Source organism: Eretmochelys imbricata, chromosome 3 (assembly GCF_965152235.1).
Source record: "Eretmochelys imbricata isolate rEreImb1 chromosome 3, rEreImb1.hap1, whole genome shotgun sequence".
Taxonomy (NCBI): domain Eukaryota; kingdom Metazoa; phylum Chordata; order Testudines; family Cheloniidae; genus Eretmochelys; species Eretmochelys imbricata.
This window is the reverse complement of record NC_135574.1, coordinates 120210858-120229146: the sequence shown is the minus strand read 5'-3', so window position 1 is coordinate 120229146 and position 18289 is coordinate 120210858. Positions and strand designations below refer to the sequence as shown.

The following is an 18289-nucleotide window of genomic DNA, read 5'->3' as shown; positions in this document are numbered from 1 at the left end:
TTAAAAGTTGTTACAAGGAGGAGGGAGAAAAATTGTTCTTAATCTCTGCGGATAGGACAAGAAGCAATGGGCTTAAATTGCAGCAAGGGCAGTTTAGGTTGGACGTTAGAAAAAACGTCCTAACTGTCAGCATGGTTAAGCACTGGAATAAATTGCCTTGGGAGGTTGTGGAATCTCTATCATTGGGGATTTTTAAGAGCAGGTTGGACAAACATCTGTCACAGGTGGTCTAGATAATACTTACTGCTGCCTTGACTGAGTGCAGGTGACTGGTCTAGACCAGTGCTACTCAAAGTGGTGGTCCATGGACCGGTGCGGGTCCGCTAGCCATCGGCTACCGATCTGCATGCACATTGGAAAAAAAAAATTGTTGGTCCCCCACATCAGATAGCTTGAGAAGCACTGGTCTAGATGATCTCTCCAGGTCCCTTCCAGTTCTATGATAAGGAAGAAAATGGAGAAAATTGTAAGCACCTGCCAAAGTGGTAGTTGCAAAGAAAGTGCTTCTTCAAATTACATGTGGAGAGTACAATGCGGGGGTGGGGCGGGGAAGGGCTAGTGGGGTGAAGAATTTTTGTCCAAACCCCAACAGCGCTAAATCCAAACAAACCCAACTCTGGGTAAATTCCCCAGGCACGTTGTTATTTGTTACTGGAGGCTCGTTCCTGTTGTTTGCTTCGCTCGCTAAACCCGGACCTAACGCTCGTTCACCACTGCACCCTAAAATGCCCGGCGGTAATTTCCCAGGCTCAGTCCTGGGAGAAGAGCGCCACGCTGACTGGCCGGGGGGGAAGCCGAGAGTGGTGCAGGTGGGAGCAGCCCTGCCTGGGGGCTGGCGTGCGCAGGGAGGCAGCCCCGCATTCACGCCGCGTGTGGACACTCTGAGCCGGACTCAGGCTTGTCCACATGGGAGAGGACTGGGCGCGCGCGCGCCGATCTTAGCGCCGATTGCGGTCCCGCGGAGAGAGGGAGGCTGGGGCACAGCCCGGCGAGGAGGCGGGCCCCCGCTCGGCCATATTGCAGGGGGAGCGGCGGGGCGGGGCCAGAGGCGCGCACAGGGACCGGAGCGCAGCCCACGGCCGGCTGCCAGTGTGCCCAGTCGCCGCAGAGGACAGCCGGGTAAGGGCCCTCCCAGCAGCTCCCCTCTCCTAGCCGGCGGGGCCGAAGCCTGGGAAGCCGCTCAGCTTCCCGCCCTGGCGCCTGTGTCCGGCCGCGGGAGGACGGGGCGGCGCTGCCAACAGGTGTTGCGGGGATTGGCGCGCCGGGAGCTGCCGCCGCCGCCGGTCTCCCCGCTTCTCCAGGGCGCGGTGCTGCCCGCAGCGCCGCGCGGCAGAGGCAGAGTGGGGGGCAGGCAAGCGAGCCCTGCCGGCTCCGGGTGTGGGCAGACCGGAGCCTAGAGTCGCCTTCGGCTTGACCCCAAGAGCTGTTGGGCTCCCCCGCGCCCTTCCCTGGTGGCTGTTTAAGGGCAAAGGGAGCCCGCTGCTGCCCTGGCCCCTCAGGGGCTCTCTGGGCAGGACCCTTCAGCGGCTCCTCGGAAGGACTCTAAACCAGCTGCTTTGCAAGGCAGGATCTTAATTGTATTGAATGCGTCCGACCTGCCTGCTGGCAGCAGCCCGGGCGGGCGGACTGTGTTGCAAACCAAGGGCTGACAATAGTTTCCAGTTTCTGCTCCCTCCTTCTTCTTTCCCAGGTTATTAAGCTTATACCGCTCAGGAAAGGTGTGTCTGGCCAAATGACCTTCTCTGGTTGCAGCTGGTCCCCCCCCCCCCCCCCCCAGTGGGCGAGGTCACTTGTGGTTTTCTTTTCTTTTTTTTAAGCAGTGGAGTTCCTTAGTAATTGTTGGTCATGTCTGAATCATCCTTGCTGCTCCCCCTGAGTACTTAAGAATCCCAGCAGAGGTTTTAAAGTTCTTTACTTTTTCCCCTTCTCAGTAAACCAGAACGTTTTCCACTCTCCTGTTACCAGATCTCTTTAAAATAGAAGAAACACCTTCAAGCCACTGCACCAGCATTTGTTTCTGGAATAACAGAACCACTGCAAGAACTGAAAATGCCCAAACCGGTGAGTGTTATATTTCATGTCTTCTATCTTGTAGCATTCAATGTACACTCTATGTTTTACTGTAGATTGGTAATTTACTTTTTTTTAGGTGACTGTTTCCTTCTAACACTTTTCACAGAGCGATCACACTATATCTGGACTGAGTCTTAATCCTCAAAGGAAATCAGCACAACCCCTTCAAAAGTTGAGCCTGGGAGCTTAAATTATAACTATTAGACACTAAAAAGAATGGACTGAACAGAGACGGTGGTTTATAACAATCTATAACCCTTTCCCCCCAGCTGTCTTCCCCCTCCCTCCTTCCCCCCCCCATGACTGAAGGGGTGTTAATGGGCCCTTTCATCTTGAATGATCCCTTGAAATATGTATTAACTATTTATGCTGAACAATCTGTTCCACCTTATACTTAGCTGTAACACCCTGAGTGTATCTCACAAACCTGAAGAAGACCTCTGGGTAAGCTCGGAAGCTTGAGTGTCCTGGTCCAAGAAAATATATTACCTTGCCTGCCTTGTTTCTCTATTTCCTTCTATGTTTAGAAGGATTATAGAAATTAAGACATCACAATTTAAGAGGTCCATGCGAATTCGAAATCTTTTTGATAGGGCATAGCAGCATGATGAAGTCATATAACCAGAGCCACTGGTTCTGTGGTTTGATGGTTTTGTGTGTGTGTTGTGCAGGGGGTGCTAGGCTGGCCTCGGGGGGTGGGGTTAGGGTGCAGGGGGTGCTAGGCTGGCCTCGGGGGGTGGGGTTAGGGTGCAGGGGGTGCTAGGCTGGCCTCGGGGGGTGGGGTTAGGGTGCAGGGGGTGCTAGGCTGGCCTTGGGGGGTGGGGTTAGGGTGCAGGGGGTGCTAGGCTGGCAGCAGAGGTCAGGCCTGCACTCACTGGCAGGAAGCAGCAGGAGCGACCCCAGCCTGCCCCACTCGAGCTCCTGGAGTCGTTAGGGGGATGGGGCAAAAGCTGGAAGGGGGCAGGGCCTTGGGGGAAAGGGGTGGAGAGGGGCCTCGGGTGGAGTGGGGATGTTGTCCTGGGCCTGCACCCCCCTAGGGATGGCCCTGCATATAACCATCCAATATAAAAATCAAATGTTGTGTGGGGAGAGACAAGGTGTGCTCAAGTGAGAGAGACAATTTCTAATTCTAACAATCAGAAATCCTATCCTTCAGTTCTTAATTTAAACTTTTATTTATTTAGACTATTTTAAATTTTAAACTTTTTATACTAGTATTTAAAATTATATAGTATCTTAATCTAACTATACAAAACTCTACCCCAAGGGCAAGTAACTGTTTTTGGTGGGCAAAAATATACTTAATTTTGTTCATTTATGGTTAACATGGGTGAGCAGACTTTGAACCTGAGTTGGTAAATCTTTGTAATTTTGCAAGGTTGCCTTAAAGGTAGAGGGGCATGTGTGTGTTCCTTTGTAAAAGAGCTCATTTATAGCCTGTGGACTGAAAGGTGTCTGAGGCTAAGTCTATTTTGTAGTGACTTAAGTGTTTTGGTTTTTTTTAAGATTCATTTGCTATTAAAATGTAATCATTCCAAAAGAGGAGAAATAGACTTATTTCTATGCATTATGAAGTATACTATGTAAACTCTCTCTGTGTGCATGAAGATATCAGAGCCAAAGAATTCGCTGGTTCCAGCAGAATTTATAACTGAAAAGGGGTTTAGTAATGGACTTTGATTGGAGATGGGAGGCAGAGGTCAAACAGCTTGATAAAAATTATATTGTATTCTCTGGAAAGATATTGAAACTAATATGCATACTTAAAGTTCATTGAATAAGTCACTTAATGAATAGGTCACTTCTAGGACAAGAATGCCAAAGGCCTTGCTTTTTCAAAGTGCTGAGCATTTAAATTCATGGGAACTGCAGATGCTCTGGACCTGAAAATCAGGCCTTGGTTGTGTCAACTATAACTATAAATTTATAAACTGATTTTTAGACTAGAAAGAGAGCATAAGAAGTTTTTTAAATCAAATGCATTTTGTATTCTAAAACCTTCGTATGTTGGTAGGAAAAATACTAACCCTTGAGTAACTTAAAAGGGAGGGATTTTATTATGCTCCCAAATGTAACTTTTAGAGTTAGCAGTTAACAAAGTTGCAACTATTTTGTTTTATCTTATAGAGACACACACACTACCTATCCTAGAAGAGAGTCCTGTGGCCTTTTATCTCTGTTTCTGTCTAGTCAACACTAATATAAGTGTTCTTCTGTAACAGCTCACAGGAAGCACTACATAGGATTTTATTAAGAGGCATGATTTTAGATTTTCATCCAAATATAGGCAGAAATAACTCAATTTTTTTTTTCTGTGCAAGCTTGGTCCACTTCTTTTTTTTTTTTTTTTTTTTAAATGTTGTTGCCAACATTGCTATAAATATCTTAGAAAACCCGTTGCTAGTTGGGGACATACCACATATAACAATTAATTCACTCAAAAGACTAGAGGCCTGATCAAAAGCTCATTGAATTCAATGGACTTAGGATCAGGCTTTTGCTGTGTGCTATGGTTCGCTGTCAGGGGAAATCTTAAAGTTGCTAACCATAAAGGACAAAGTTAGTGCATTACTGCCACTGTATATCTTCCACAGAGGCCTGTCATCAATTTATTTTAAAATGCGGTGCGGCTGTAGCAAGTCAGAGCTCTGAGGCTTTGGGGTTTTTTAGTTATAGCTCTGCTTTGGAAAAAGGGTAAACAGATTTATCTTCCAGTGACTAGCAATTGATGTTCCACCCATCATAATGAAGAGTTTGTTTAATTGTGTTGCCAATGACCATTGTACTACAGTCCAAGGTTAACATGTATATGGACTGCAGAATGTCTAAAAAATTTCTGACTGACGATTCAGTGTTCAGTAAAAATAGTACAATCTCTCTCCTTTCTTTATGTAAGAATATATGCCTTTCTATTGATGAGAGGTAGTAATGTCCATATGAAGGTCTTTTATAAACTCTGCCCCCCTAGAAAAAAACCTTTTTGAGATTCTAATATATTGCATTATGAACAATTTACCCAGTTTGCAATCTGCTTAACCGGAATGTGCATGCACACACAAATATCATATCCATTGAGAGCTTTATTAAGTGGATCCATTTTGTCTTCCCTCCTCCTCCATGCTGTTTCTCCAGTTTGCATCTTGGTATTGACGTTTTTACAGTTAAGATGGAAATATCGTAGAGTCAGTGGAAAGTGTAAAATGCTGCAAAGACTTTCCTATAACTTTCATAGACTACCAAAGCGGCATTGGCAAACAAACTTTTTGAAATCATTCAGTTGGAATAATCTGAACTCATGGGCTCTGATTAATTTATGCTGAAAGGTACTGTAGGCTGAAGAAAAGTTCTTTCATCTAATCAACAAAAGCTGCTTACAACCATGTTCTTAATTCTACCTGAACTGAGCATGACACTGGAGCAATACCTGACAGAGATTGATATTGTTCCTCTCCTTTTGCTGGCTACTAAGTGAATAGAGAAGAGCCAGAATGTTGACAGGTGTGTGTGAGAGCAGCTGGGGAAGGGCAGCCAGCACCTCCTTTGGTTGGTTTCTGAGCCACGTGCCTTATTGGCTAGGATTTACAGGCATGGCTCTGTGGCAGCACTTACTGATCTAGCATAAACCCAGTCTTTATAATCAGTACTTAATCTGCTGTTCAGTAGACCTAACTCGTATGTTTACTGGAAAAGGATAGAAGAAGAATCATACTGGGATTACTTTATTAGAATACGTTGCTCAGTCTGCCAGTTTCAAATTAGGGGTGATTAATTTGGACTCTTCCCAGCCCTGCCGCTTGTTTTTTACTATCATTAAATAGGATTTTTATCAGTCTATAGGGCATTGTGGGATAGAAATTAAAGCTGTCACTTCAGAGCTGGAACTGCATTGTGAGAGATCAGAAAAGGATAATGCCCTCTGGCCAGAAGATTTAGCGACTCCTAAAGGGGAGTTAACATACTAAGTTAGATTCTGTCTATTTTCCGTTTAAAGTAGGTAAGATGTTGACTCCTTTACAGTGATGTGGTGATCTGGTATAAACAAATATGATTTATCTATTCATATTTCATACCATCATTGATGGGAGACTTTGAGATGACCGATTGCTCTTATTTTTCATAATAGTCCCTTTTTAAAATTGATTAAAAAGCTCTAATTCAGTAATTAAAAAACTTTTAAAAAAATCCTTGAAAGCAAAACCAACAAAACAAACGTACACAGTTTAGAGCAGTGGTTCTCAAAAAAAAAAATTTTCGCGGACCACTTGAAAATTGCTGAGGGTCTCGGCGGATTACTTAACGATCTTTCCAAATGGTGTTTGTACCATTAGCTAACTATTGTAAAGTGCTTTGGATAAAAGCACTATATTAAAAAAAACTTAATAATTAACATTTTTTGGTTCTACAGATAAAAGCACACAACTCATATTTTAATATCAGTATTCTTACATTTCTAATGCGATGGATGTGCCCTCTCTCCCCTGCTGTGGCAGCCCCCAACCTGGGGCTGAGAAGGAGGAGGGGTCTCTCCCTGGCAGCTGCAGCTCTGGATCTGGGGAAAGTTGCCTCTTTCTCTGGCTGCCGCAGCCCTGCACATCCCAAATTCCCCCCACCCCCTCTTGTCACCCCTCTGCCCCCTCCCACCTACCCCTTATTCTCCTCCCGCCCCCCCCCCCCCCCAAGGCCACCACCTCACCTTACATGTGCATCTTCTCCAGGGTCCAGACACCAATTTAGTGGAGCCACGCCTGCTCCATGAGCCATGGCCTGTGGCCATTTGTTTTCTTGTGTGCAGCTGCCCAGGCTCACACCTTAGAGAGAACTATCCGTGGACCACCTGAATGGAGCTCACAGACCTCTGTTTGAGAACCTCTGGTCTAGAGATCATTACCTTTTTGGTTCCATTTGTCATTTTATACAAAGAGATTCATTGCTTAAAATCAGGACACTGGCAGTACTACTGCTCTAGTGGCTTGTATTTTTTAATAGCTTTTTTCCCTTACTACTAAATTAACCCATCATATCCCGGCACTGTCAGCTACATTTGAGGGAATTTCTATTGAGTCTTGTGATGTACATTTTACCTTACAGAAACTGCTATAAGATGAATTAAAAACTATCAACAGTACTATATGGCAGCTCCAAAAAATACCAACACAATTAAACTAAAATTGTGGATTTTTCAACAAGCATGTAATAAGTACAAAGTGTAACTGTTCTGAAGTAGACACACTCTTAAATAAGCTATTTAGTGCACAACTTTAGGTCCCCAATCCATGTGTGTTTGGAGGTTGGGATGGAAGCCGTTTGGGATGGAAGCAATTATCAGTCAATTACTAGCAAACCAAAATTGTGTAAGTTCCTTAGACAATGGTTCCCTAGATTATGCATACTAAATTATTTGAGCAAGTATAAGTAGATGTCATCCTGCTCTGAAGGGATTTACCTAGACTCTGCCTGAGATTTGTTTATCTTAAAAACAAAATAGTAGAAAAAAGTCTAAACTCAAAGTTCTGCAGAAGTTGCTAGGGAAGGGTTTGCAGAAGTGTACTTTGGTGAAACCCTTCTCAGTAAATGGGGGAGGGGAAGCCACAAATGTAAGGGGCAGCAGAAGAAAGTGTGTAGGTGGCAATAGGGAGGGAGCGTAGTTGTTGGAAGGAAGTGAGTTGTGTTGGGCCTGGAACATGAAAAGCTTGACTTGGAAGGTGAGAGGAAGCCAGTGAAGGGCATTGTGAGATTGATATGGACACAATGGCAATAGAGGAAGGTATTTGACTTTTTTCTAGTGCAGTAATCTGTTTGTACAGATGTGGAATGGTTCTTTCAGGATCTACAACCAAAGCTCTGTATACGAACATCAGTCACTTTTTTTCTTTGTACTGAGTTTGATAGTGATTTATCTCCAACTTTTTGCCCAGCATATAATTTGGATTTTTTAGTAAATTCTTTTTCTGATCAGAGCTGAGCAAGTCCTGTGTAATGAATGATTTACTTAACAAACCTAGTCTTGCCTTCTGCTAGTGGAATGTCTGTGTGCTGATGGCAACTTTCTCAGACTTATTTGGTCTTGGTTCCTATTTTATGTGGGGCTGTTACCTGTGGATGTTTCCCCCTACCCCCAAGCTGTGTGCGGCAGTGACTGGTCAGATAAGTCTCAGGGTATGTTTCCTGATTTAGTCAAGTGCATACAAGTTTTGTGAATACCGGAAAGCAGATTTCATATTTAGCTTCTACAGATTTGTGAGATTGGCTCTCTCTACATTTATGCCTCTAAAATTCAGTCTCTTACTTTCCTGGAAGGCAACCCCTAAAAAGGGGGTGAGTACGGTCAGAAGAATTCATTTTTAAACACCTGAGAAATTAGTCTTGATAAACTTTTCCCCTTCCGTACCTCCATCCCAAAACCTGGCTCTATTGCTCATTATGTACCTTTAACTGTGGAGGACAGTGGACTCCTGCCTTCATGTTTCATAAAGGAATTATCTCCTTCAATTCTTCGTATCAGATTGGCGTAACTGGGTCTTTGAGTCTAAAATTAACAAAACTCTTGTATACGTTGACACTCACAAGCTGTTCGCAACAATGTCTATTGCACTTAATTCCTCCTCCCCCCAAGATGAATTTTTACTATCCTTTCAAGATTGGTTTAGCTATCAAAGCCAATTTAATGTTTAAAAGTACTCACGAGTAATGTAAGCAGTATATTTATATTTGTACTGTACCGGTCCTCGCTGCTTGTCTCCTCCCCCCCCTCCCCACCTTGATCCTTAAGCGTTGTGTGTTCCACCTCTCTCCAGAGAGGTGACACATGCAGGAGCAACAGGGAAAAAAGGGGAGAGGCTGATGCTTCCCCCACCACTGCCCAGGAAACTGCCGTGGCAACAGGGAAACCCCCTGGTGGCTGCATGTGGCCATGGTTGCTGCATTTGAGAAATGGTGGTTTAATGTCTTGTCTTATTCGAAATTTAAAAACAAAAAAAAGTGGGCTACCTTATAGTAAAGAAAAAAGCTCTGCGCTTCCATTTGGAGACATTACACAACAAAAAACCTGATAATTTTAAAAGTAGGTCAGATTTTGAGACTAAAATTGCTTCATGACCTTTACACATTTGCATGTGTGTGTAATGAGCACTCTTATTTAGTGCTTCTGTCCCAGGATCTCAATGTACTTCACATGATATTGGGTCTTGCATCAACCCTGAAGCAGATAAGCATTGTCCCATTTTACAGATGAGTGATCTTGTTCCCAGTTGTATGGTGGACTTTAGTGACCTCAGGTAAGCTACTGAAAATTGTACCTAGCCCGCAGAAGTCTGGGACTGAGTTGGGAACAAAACTTGAGCCCTGACTTGCATCCCCTTACTCTAACCACTGAGACCACACTCCTTTCCTGAAGGATGCAGTGGGCCACATCTGGCTTCTCCTCAGTCATGTGAGGTAATTCTATTGATTCATGTGAATAAGCAAGCAGGATTTGGTCCAATATGTAAAGTTGATAACAGCTGAAAATAAGCCCTGTGGAGGAAAGATGGTCTTGTGGGTAAAGGTTTCTGATTTGAAGATTTGGATTTTTATTCTTGGATGTGGCACAAGCTTGACTACTTTGCACCACAGTCTCCTCCTCTATAAATGGAGATAATGCTTCCCTATCTAAAAGGTGCATTGGGAAATAATATTTAATAAAGGACTTGGAGATTCTCAGTTGGAAGGTGCAATAGAAGTGTAGAGTACTCTGTATAAGCTTTTTTTCTCATGGGTACTGCAAATTCCTGATACTCCACGAAGAATATCCAAGAAGATTTTGTTTAATTGGTTAGCAGACTCAACTGTCTAAAACAGGTGTCATCCAAAGAGGAGTCTAGTTTAAAATTGAGCATAGTTTGACTCCTCTTTGGATGACACCTGTTTTAGACAGTTGAGTCTGCTAACCAATTAAACAAAATCTTCTTGGATATTCTTCGTGGAGTATCAGGAATTTGCAGTACCCATGAGAAAAAAAGCTTATACAGAGTACTCTACACTTCTATTGCACCTTCCAACTGAGAATCTCCAAGTCCTTTATTAAATATTATTTCCCAATGCACCTTTTAGGTAGCGAAGCATTATTTGATTTGACCACAAGCCTTTTCTCCCCCTTCTTTTCTTAGGTTTCACCCATTCCACAGCTACCTGCTTCCCTCCATCACATTACACATTCTCTTTGGGCATCTGTGGAGTGCACTGCCTTAAAAACTTTACATTCTAGTCAAGGAGACGCTTTGAGTGATAAATAATTACTATTTGCTCTCACGTAAAGAGAGGTCAGTGCAAGTCAAGATGGAATTGTTTTGTTAGTAATAAGTGATGTGAGAGGCAGGCTGAGCTGTAGGAAAAAAAATGTTTTATTAGCATGCAGAAGGTGGCATGAAAGCCTTGCCCCAGCTTGCATTCCTGAGCCCCTGGTGCCACTGCAAACTGCGTTCTTTCTGAAATGCAACCCTCTCTTCAGTTCTACTCTTACTTCATTAGCGATACTGCTATTAAGAGTAGAACTGAACAGAGAGTTGCATTTCAGAAAGAACGCAGTTTGCAGTGGCATCAGGGGCTCAGGAATGCAAGCTGGGGCAAGGCTTTCATGCCACCTTCTGCATGCTAATAAAACATTTTTTTTCCTACAGCTCAGCCTGCCTCTCACATCACTTATTACTAACAAAACAATTCCATCTTGACTTGCACTGACCTCTCTTTACGTGAGAGCAAATAGTAATTATTTATCACTCAAAGCGTCTCCTTGACTAGAATGTAAAGTTTTTAAGGCAGTGCACTCCACAGATGCCCACAGAGAATGTGTAATGTGATGGAGGGAAGCAGGTAGCTGTGGAATGGGTGAAACCTGAGAAAAGGCTTGTGGTCAAATCAAATAATGCTTCGCTACCTAAAAGGTGCATTGGGAAATAATATTTAATAAAGCATTTTTGACACACATGGGATTGGCATGGTCTCTGAAACTAGGCACAGATGATAATGCCTTACTTTGGGGAAATTGTAAGTGTTGCCACCTCTTTTCATGTTCTCTTCTCACACATTCAGTTCCCTAAAAATATCCCTTCGTTTACCATGATGCCTCCTAGGTAACTGCGGAGAGCCTGATTACTAGTAAGAGCTTTCCAATGGGTATAGCTTGTGCCTCTCATCCCTTTCTGGGCACGTTCTTACTCTTCCACTTCCCCCGGACCCTCACACTGTATTTTCTGAACTGCCTGGACATGACCCTCTGGAAGTGTACATTACTGGCCTCTCCTTTCATCTGCTTTCCCTGTTCTCACTTCCTCACCCATTCATCTGCTCTGGCGGTGCCATACTTAGACCCATAACGTTCATAGAGCACCTCTTGAATAGTAATGTTATATGCTGGTAGTGCTGAGACATTCTAAGCAAGTTGTGTTCATACTACAGTGGCCAGCGTATTTAGTCATTGGACAAAATCTACTTTGAGAAGGGAAACCTGGACTGTGATACTGCGTGTTCCTAGGCAACAAATTTACCATAGGATCTTCAGCTTCCACCAGATATGGACTGAAGGATCTTAAGGTTAATGCATCCTCCAGGGGGTGTACCATGAGAGAGTAAACTTTCAAAGCAATGCCACCACTGAGCGAAAAACACGAGTATTACTGGTTTGGGTTTGAGTTAAGCACCTGAACTTGCACTTACACCGGTAGTGGTTTTCCAGATTGATCCCTTAAATTTAATAAAGATGCCAAGTGGTCTTGAAATATTTTATAGGGCCTATCCATAATATTAAGCTTTGTTTTATTTGATTACAAAAGGGTATTCCATTACACGGTCAAAAAACTACTAAAGCAATGTCAAATGGCTAAAAATCCCTGAAATTGTTTGTAAGCCTGAAAGTTTAGAATGTTTATTTCTAGTGTTAGTCAAACACTAATATTTATGGCTCTTGCTAACCATGGAGCAAACTTTGAACTCCATTTTTAGAGTCTAGACTGAGTGGCAATACATTCAGCAACTTCTGTAAACAAAGCCATTCATGTTTTAAAAGCTTCAGTTTAGGGTATAAAGAGCTTATTCTTGTAAATACATTGAACTATATTAACAGGATGCAATTTTTTGTGTACAGCTGTTGTGACAAAAGTGTCTAATCTGTAAAGGAGTTTCATGTAGTGGCTTGCAGATTTCCTTGGTGTTTACCATTTTAATACAAAGAATCTATTGTTTGCTGTGGTCTGTGAACCATTTGTCATCAAGAGGAGTAGTGCTGTGTTGAAGTAATCAGAAATGGTTGTGTGTTACAGCAGTTCTTGTGTGTACAAATATGGCACACTAAGTAAGTGCTAATAAAGTCTTTACCACATCCCCTATTCTGTAATAAGCCAAATAATTAAAAGTATGTTAGCTTTTTTTAGTGGAAGACTTCAAAAGTTCTCTTCACTTTTTAAAAGCCAGGCTGCATTAATAAAATGACAAACTCGATGTTATGACAAGTTTAAAGCTTAAAATTTTGGAACTTTCCAGGGCTAAATAAAATTGCTTTGTCTCACTGAAAAGTTGGGAATGTTTTTTGTTTTTATTTTTTGTTTTAAGCCATGAAAATTTGAGACATTGGATCTTAAACCTGTCACTCATCTGAGACTGAATGCTTGTTCAAGGTGAAGTTGGTACAAATGTAGTGTGGGAGGGGCTGCAGGAAGCCTGTGTTTGGGAGAGGAGGAGAAATGTTTCTCTGGGAAGTAGGTTTTTCTTTTAATGGCAATTGTTTGAAGCTGCTCAGAGGTCAACAACATTGAAAGCCCCAGGGAGGGGGTGAGTGAGCAGTATGCACGTGAAACTATTGATGCGGGATCAATTAAACTTCTCACACAGATATCATAGCCATATCTGTGTATGCATGTAATCTAATGCTTTGCAGCCAAAAGGTTCCCAAACACTTGAACTATTTGCATAAAGGTCCACTGAAATTCAGCCACCTCTGGGATAGAGGGCAGCATGTAGTTTTGTTGCATGTCAGTGGAGGGGGGTAGAATGTTTTGGCCAAGGACACCAGTACAAACCTGAATTCCAGTTTAAAAACTGGTGTGGTATTTTCTAATCTCCATTTAGACCAGAGAGGACTCTGTTTGAGGTTTCTATCCCAGAGACACCCTCCCATTAAGCTGAAATAGTGCTCATTTATTTATCTTGGGCTGAAGAGCCAAGTTGGCCTTATTAATATAGCTGGCTGAAGAACAGGAATGAGTCTTTGTCTGCCCTCCCTCCCCCCCCCCCCAGTCTTTTTTCACTCCAAAAAACTTTGACGTTTGACCAGCTCTATTTGTTGGGCTTTAATCTTATAATTCTAGAATTTTCAGACCAGGGGTCTCTGTTTTTGTGCACGTTGAAGTTACTTACAACAGTGGAAACTAAGTTTAAAACCGTGTCCTACAATACCTTGGGCAAACCCTATGGAATTAAGTAAAACCTTACCGAATGACGTTTAATAGCTTTGGGGTCCATTGTATTGAAAATGCATATGTTTATGTACTATTGTGGGCTTGTATGGAACTTCGCTAGGAGGAGGAAGGATTAATTTAATCTTTGGGAGATAATGTGAACTTCAAAAGATTACATTGACCAATATAGCGCAGACAATTAATCTTTTGGGACGATATGTGTGAAGTGGAATTCCTAGGAAGTACTGTACTGGGCAGGAGGGGATTGCAACCCCCAACCTACAATCTAAGCCTATGAAACTTCGCTCAGAGGGGAGACCTTTTGTCTGGTGATCACCTGTTGCAGGAGGACAGTTCAAAGACCCAAAGTGGATTCTCTAGGGACCAATAGACAAAAAAGGATTTTTGGATAAATAGCCTGGTTTTAAACAGGCCCAGGGCATTCATTCTGATCCAGTAAATGGACAGGACCCTGAGACCTTAGGGAAGTGTTGGAAGGACTGACACCAACCAGAGCCCTTGTGTATAGATGGATGGGGGTGATCTCTGGTAATCTTATTGGCATGTGTGTAGGTTCCTTTATTGTTTTTTTAATGTTTTCTCTGCAGTGCTTTTACCTTAATAAAATATGCTTGCTTAGAATGAACTGGGTAGTAACTTCTAATTAGCAATGACGCTGTTTCATCTCTGAGACGAATAGTGAAGCAGGTCTGTTTAGGCAGGCTCTCTTTTGCTGGGAATAACGCAGTGAAGGCAGGGAATTGGTCAGCCTGGAAATACTGTGCTCAGAGGAGAGAAATGTGAGTCTCCACTGAAGAAGAGCAATGGCTAGGAGTCCAGAAGCATGAAAGTGGGTGCCCTTGCTGGATCACTGAGGGGGGATACAGATGTCATTGCCCTGAACTGTGACAACTACCATTCTGACGTGTTGGTGTTTTACACTCACTTTGCCGTGCCATAAATAATTACATGAGGGTAGGGTAATAGAGAATTGGGGCCCTGGACTAGCCACCCTAGAACCACAAATTCTCCTGTAAAGGAGGCTGTATTCTAGGCAACACTTCGCATTGCCATATTCCTATCTCTCTCACCCTCTCGTTTCTTTATGTAAGAAAATAACACTGTCAGTAATTGTGCTATCTTTTAAAAAAAAAAAAAATCCTGCCTACCTCCCACTTTATTCAATAAGTAAAACCTCACTAACTTGCACTGATAAGCGTTCTGCCTGTGACCGACTAACATCTGAAAGTAAAAAAAAAAAGAAATTATTCTGTTTAATTCACAGAATCCTAGTAGAAGTATTATATAGCTTATAACACTGTTTCTTTTGTAGTTCTCTTGCCACCCTTCTATAGAATGGTAGCTAAAATTCATAGTTTGTGTTGCTTTGAATCCTTTTACTGTCAAAAGAGCTTTTATTACATTTATATAGCAAAGGGGAAGTATGCCTCAGCTGGAAAATGACAAATTCCTTGACCCTCGTTCTTTCAAGTGCTATTTAGCTGAGATTCCCCAAATTTACATAATTATCCTGGAGTAGATTTCAGATTGTGACTCCTGGATCTGTTTCTAGGATATTGCCAATACAAGAACTCTTAAGGCTTGGTTACACTTACATTTTATAGTGCTCTAACTTGCTGGCTCAGGGGTGTGAAAAATCACACACCACCCCCTCACCTTCCCCCCCCCCCCCCCCCCAGCACAGCAAGTCAGAGTGCTTTAAAGCGCTAGTGTAAACAGACTCCAAGCACTGGGAGCTGCATTACCAGTACTGGGAGCTAATTGCCTCCTGGAGGTGGATTACCAGGAGCACTGAGAGCTCTCTCCCAGCACTTGCGCTTCAGAACACTCCCGCCACAGTGCTTTGAAGTTTCCAGTGTAGCCATGCCCTTACTTAAATGATGAATGTAAGTAGATAGATACTACTGTGTACTAAAAACTCATTTAAGAAGGCATGAGTTACTATATTAAAACTGATAGATTTCTTGTTAGAAAAATTGCCCTTGAAGTATAGTAAATTAGATGCAGTAAACATATGGGACAATCTGAAGCTATGTAATATACTTTTTTAAAAACTGAACTTCCTAAGGTTATTGAGCTGCTGTATTTACTTTCAGCATGTTTCTCCCACCTTGCCATGAAAGGCACAAAAGGTCTGTGACAAAGTCCAGCCTGTCCAATTTGAATTTTTATCTACTATCTAAACATTAGTGATTGGTGTTCTAAATCTGCTTTGTAAACCCTGAAAAATAACTTTTAATTGTACTGCATGTTGTGGGAGGGGAGGGGGGGGAGAAGAGGGGCAATTTGGGTGAATATGACCTAATGCCCACATTTGCTTGTAATGGGAGAAGAAACATTTAGGAGAAACTAATATCTGAGATGTAATGTTTTGCGGTTCAGTGTTAATAAGCAGATGTTGCATCATAGAAAAGATTATCTTGTATAGAGGCAAGTATCTCTTAGCAGTCTGATAGTGTCATTTATTTTAGAGACACAGATGAGTCCCATCTGGTAAAGACAAGTTCATAGCATGCTGTATGACTAAGAAGTATTTCCGTATTCTGTAACTTAAAACTTTAGTGCCAGTCTAGCCGTGTTTCTTACCATGTTATCTGTCTAGGTATGTGAGTTGCAGTTGTTCTCTTCTTCCCCTCTCCCCACCCAAGCTGCTAGCAAGCACTTAAAGTTTTGAGCCAATCTGAACTTGATATTTGTTACCTGGGGCAGTTGGAGGCTGGCACTTTCAGAGGAAATTGAACTAGGATCCTTGTTTAGGAAAGGGAGGATAGGCAGACAAAGGTGAAAGTAGTGCTGGCTGTTTCCTGGCTCAGAGGTACCCAGAAGACTGATTTCCTTCAGAGCAGTTCCATAGAACTTCTTGGGAGGGACATTATGATCACAGAGGGCAGTATAACCTTTAAAATCTACATTAAAGCCCAAACATTATAAATTAGTTGACCTTTCTTTTGTACTATACTGGCACAGAACACTTTAAAAGATGTGTATGACATTCTCTGTCAAATGTCTCTCTTGATCTTTCTACTGAATCCAAAAAACTTAAAATACCAAGACAGGCTAGTTTAGTGAGCAACAACATTGCAGATTTCGTGATGAAATAAAAGATGATCAAGGAGGGAATGACTGGAAACAGTGGTAGTTTCCACAAATGGCTTCTCCTACTCCTGTCTCAATAGACTTTTTCAAGAGGAGTCTCTTTATTTTACAAGCAATGTTGGGTTACAAATTAACTATTTTAAGAGGATAAGCACAAAATTGGTCCTTATAACTTAGAACACAACTATTTAAAAAGACTGGGTTAAAATTCCATTCTGAAATTTTTCAGTGAGTGTACATGCTAAGTCAAACAGCTTATGCTACTAAAAACATCAGACTTGCTGCCTTTTATTTATTTTGAAGAACTTTGGTTCAGAAATTAAGTAATGTTTCAAAGGAACACACAAAGTACATGACTTCATTCCATCACTGAAGTGGAAATACAAGCCTAACGGAAAACTGAGTAGAAAAGAATGCTTTTCTCTTTAGCCAGAAAATCAAGAATTAAAACAAATAGATCATGGATTAGCCTTGACTAGTTCTTGACTTCTAATTTTTTTTTTAAAAAAAAGCTTAAATCTTCCTTAAACATTGTAGTTCAAATTAATAGTTGTCTGAGCCTTTGCTGAAGAATGGAAATACAAACCACAGATTAAAAGTCTGGTTATAAAATCCCTTGCCTTCTCAACTGCTTCAGCTTTCATACTCTAATTTTCCAGACATTGGTGTCTTCTGCAGTAGAGAAGACCTTTATCCTATGTACCACCCCTCCATCCCCAAAATAGTCTTCAGAATAAACCTTTCAGGCCTCATTTATGCACTGTATAGAATCATAGAATATCAGGGTTGGAAGGGATCTCAGGAGGTCATCTAGTCTAACCCCCTGCTCAAAGCAGGGCCAATCCCCAATTTTTGCCCCAGATCCCTAAATGGCCCCCTCAAGGATTAACCCTCACAACCCTGGGTTTAGCAGGCCAATGCTCAAACCACTGAGCTATCCCTATAAAGAAGTAAAAAAGGTCACAAGCTCAAATATTTTTCCTCCTCTTGTGGGTCACCTTTTAGGATAATGATAGAGGGGACCTATTTAAAAAAAAGAGATGAAGAGGGGGAAGATGCCTTGAGTTTAATTGCCCTTAATGAGGGATTAGTAAACCAACAAATTGGCCCTGCAAGGTGTAAAAGTTACAAGGAGTCTGGAACCCATTCCTGATACACACCACAGAAATACCCAGTGATGAGTTTAGTAGATAATAGCATAAAAGCTGTTTTCACGCTAAGCTGCGTTTTATGCTTTTTGTACCGTTTTATTTCAAAATCCTCTGCAACTTTAAGAGGTCATCTAGATTGCTAAGGACCTAATCCTACAAAGAGAACCATGTGGCTGGAATTCAGTGTGGAGTTCCATTTACTTCACTGGGGTCCTGTGCAACTACAGGTGTCTGCCTGTACTGTTCTCTCTACAGCTTCTGAACATGGGGCCTTATCTAAACACAAGTTGTACCAATTTAAATCTGTTTAGAGACTGGCATAGTCAAAGCAGTGTAACCCACCTCGTGTGGACACTCTTGAATCATTTCAAATTAAAAATCTGTTCAAGTGTCCACAATCAGATTTGCACTGAATTTTAACTGCCCAGTTTCTAAACCATACCACAGCTTCTGTGCTGCTGCTGGCAGCAGCTCTGCCATCAGAGCTGGCTACTGGCCAGCAGCCGTTGCTCTCCAGCTACC

At 42.3% G+C, this 18289-nt stretch overlaps 1 protein-coding gene across 2 annotated transcripts in view; it reads left to right on the top strand.

Annotated features, from left to right (window-relative positions):
• Window positions 1-1077: 1077 nt before the first annotated feature.
• The window catches only part of EZR (ezrin), a 54001-nt gene continuing 36789 nt past the window's right edge, over window positions 1078-18289 (top strand). The window contains exons 1-2 of one of the 2 annotated variants that reach the window (XM_077813283.1): window positions 1078-1119; window positions 1966-2061. In XM_077813283.1, coding sequence (XP_077669409.1) covers window positions 2050-2061 — 12 coding nt within the window. In that variant the 5' untranslated portion in view covers window positions 1078-1119; window positions 1966-2049. Of the gene's footprint in view, window positions 1120-1931; window positions 2062-18289 lie in introns of both variants that reach the window. The other variant, XM_077813282.1, reaches the window with a different exon arrangement.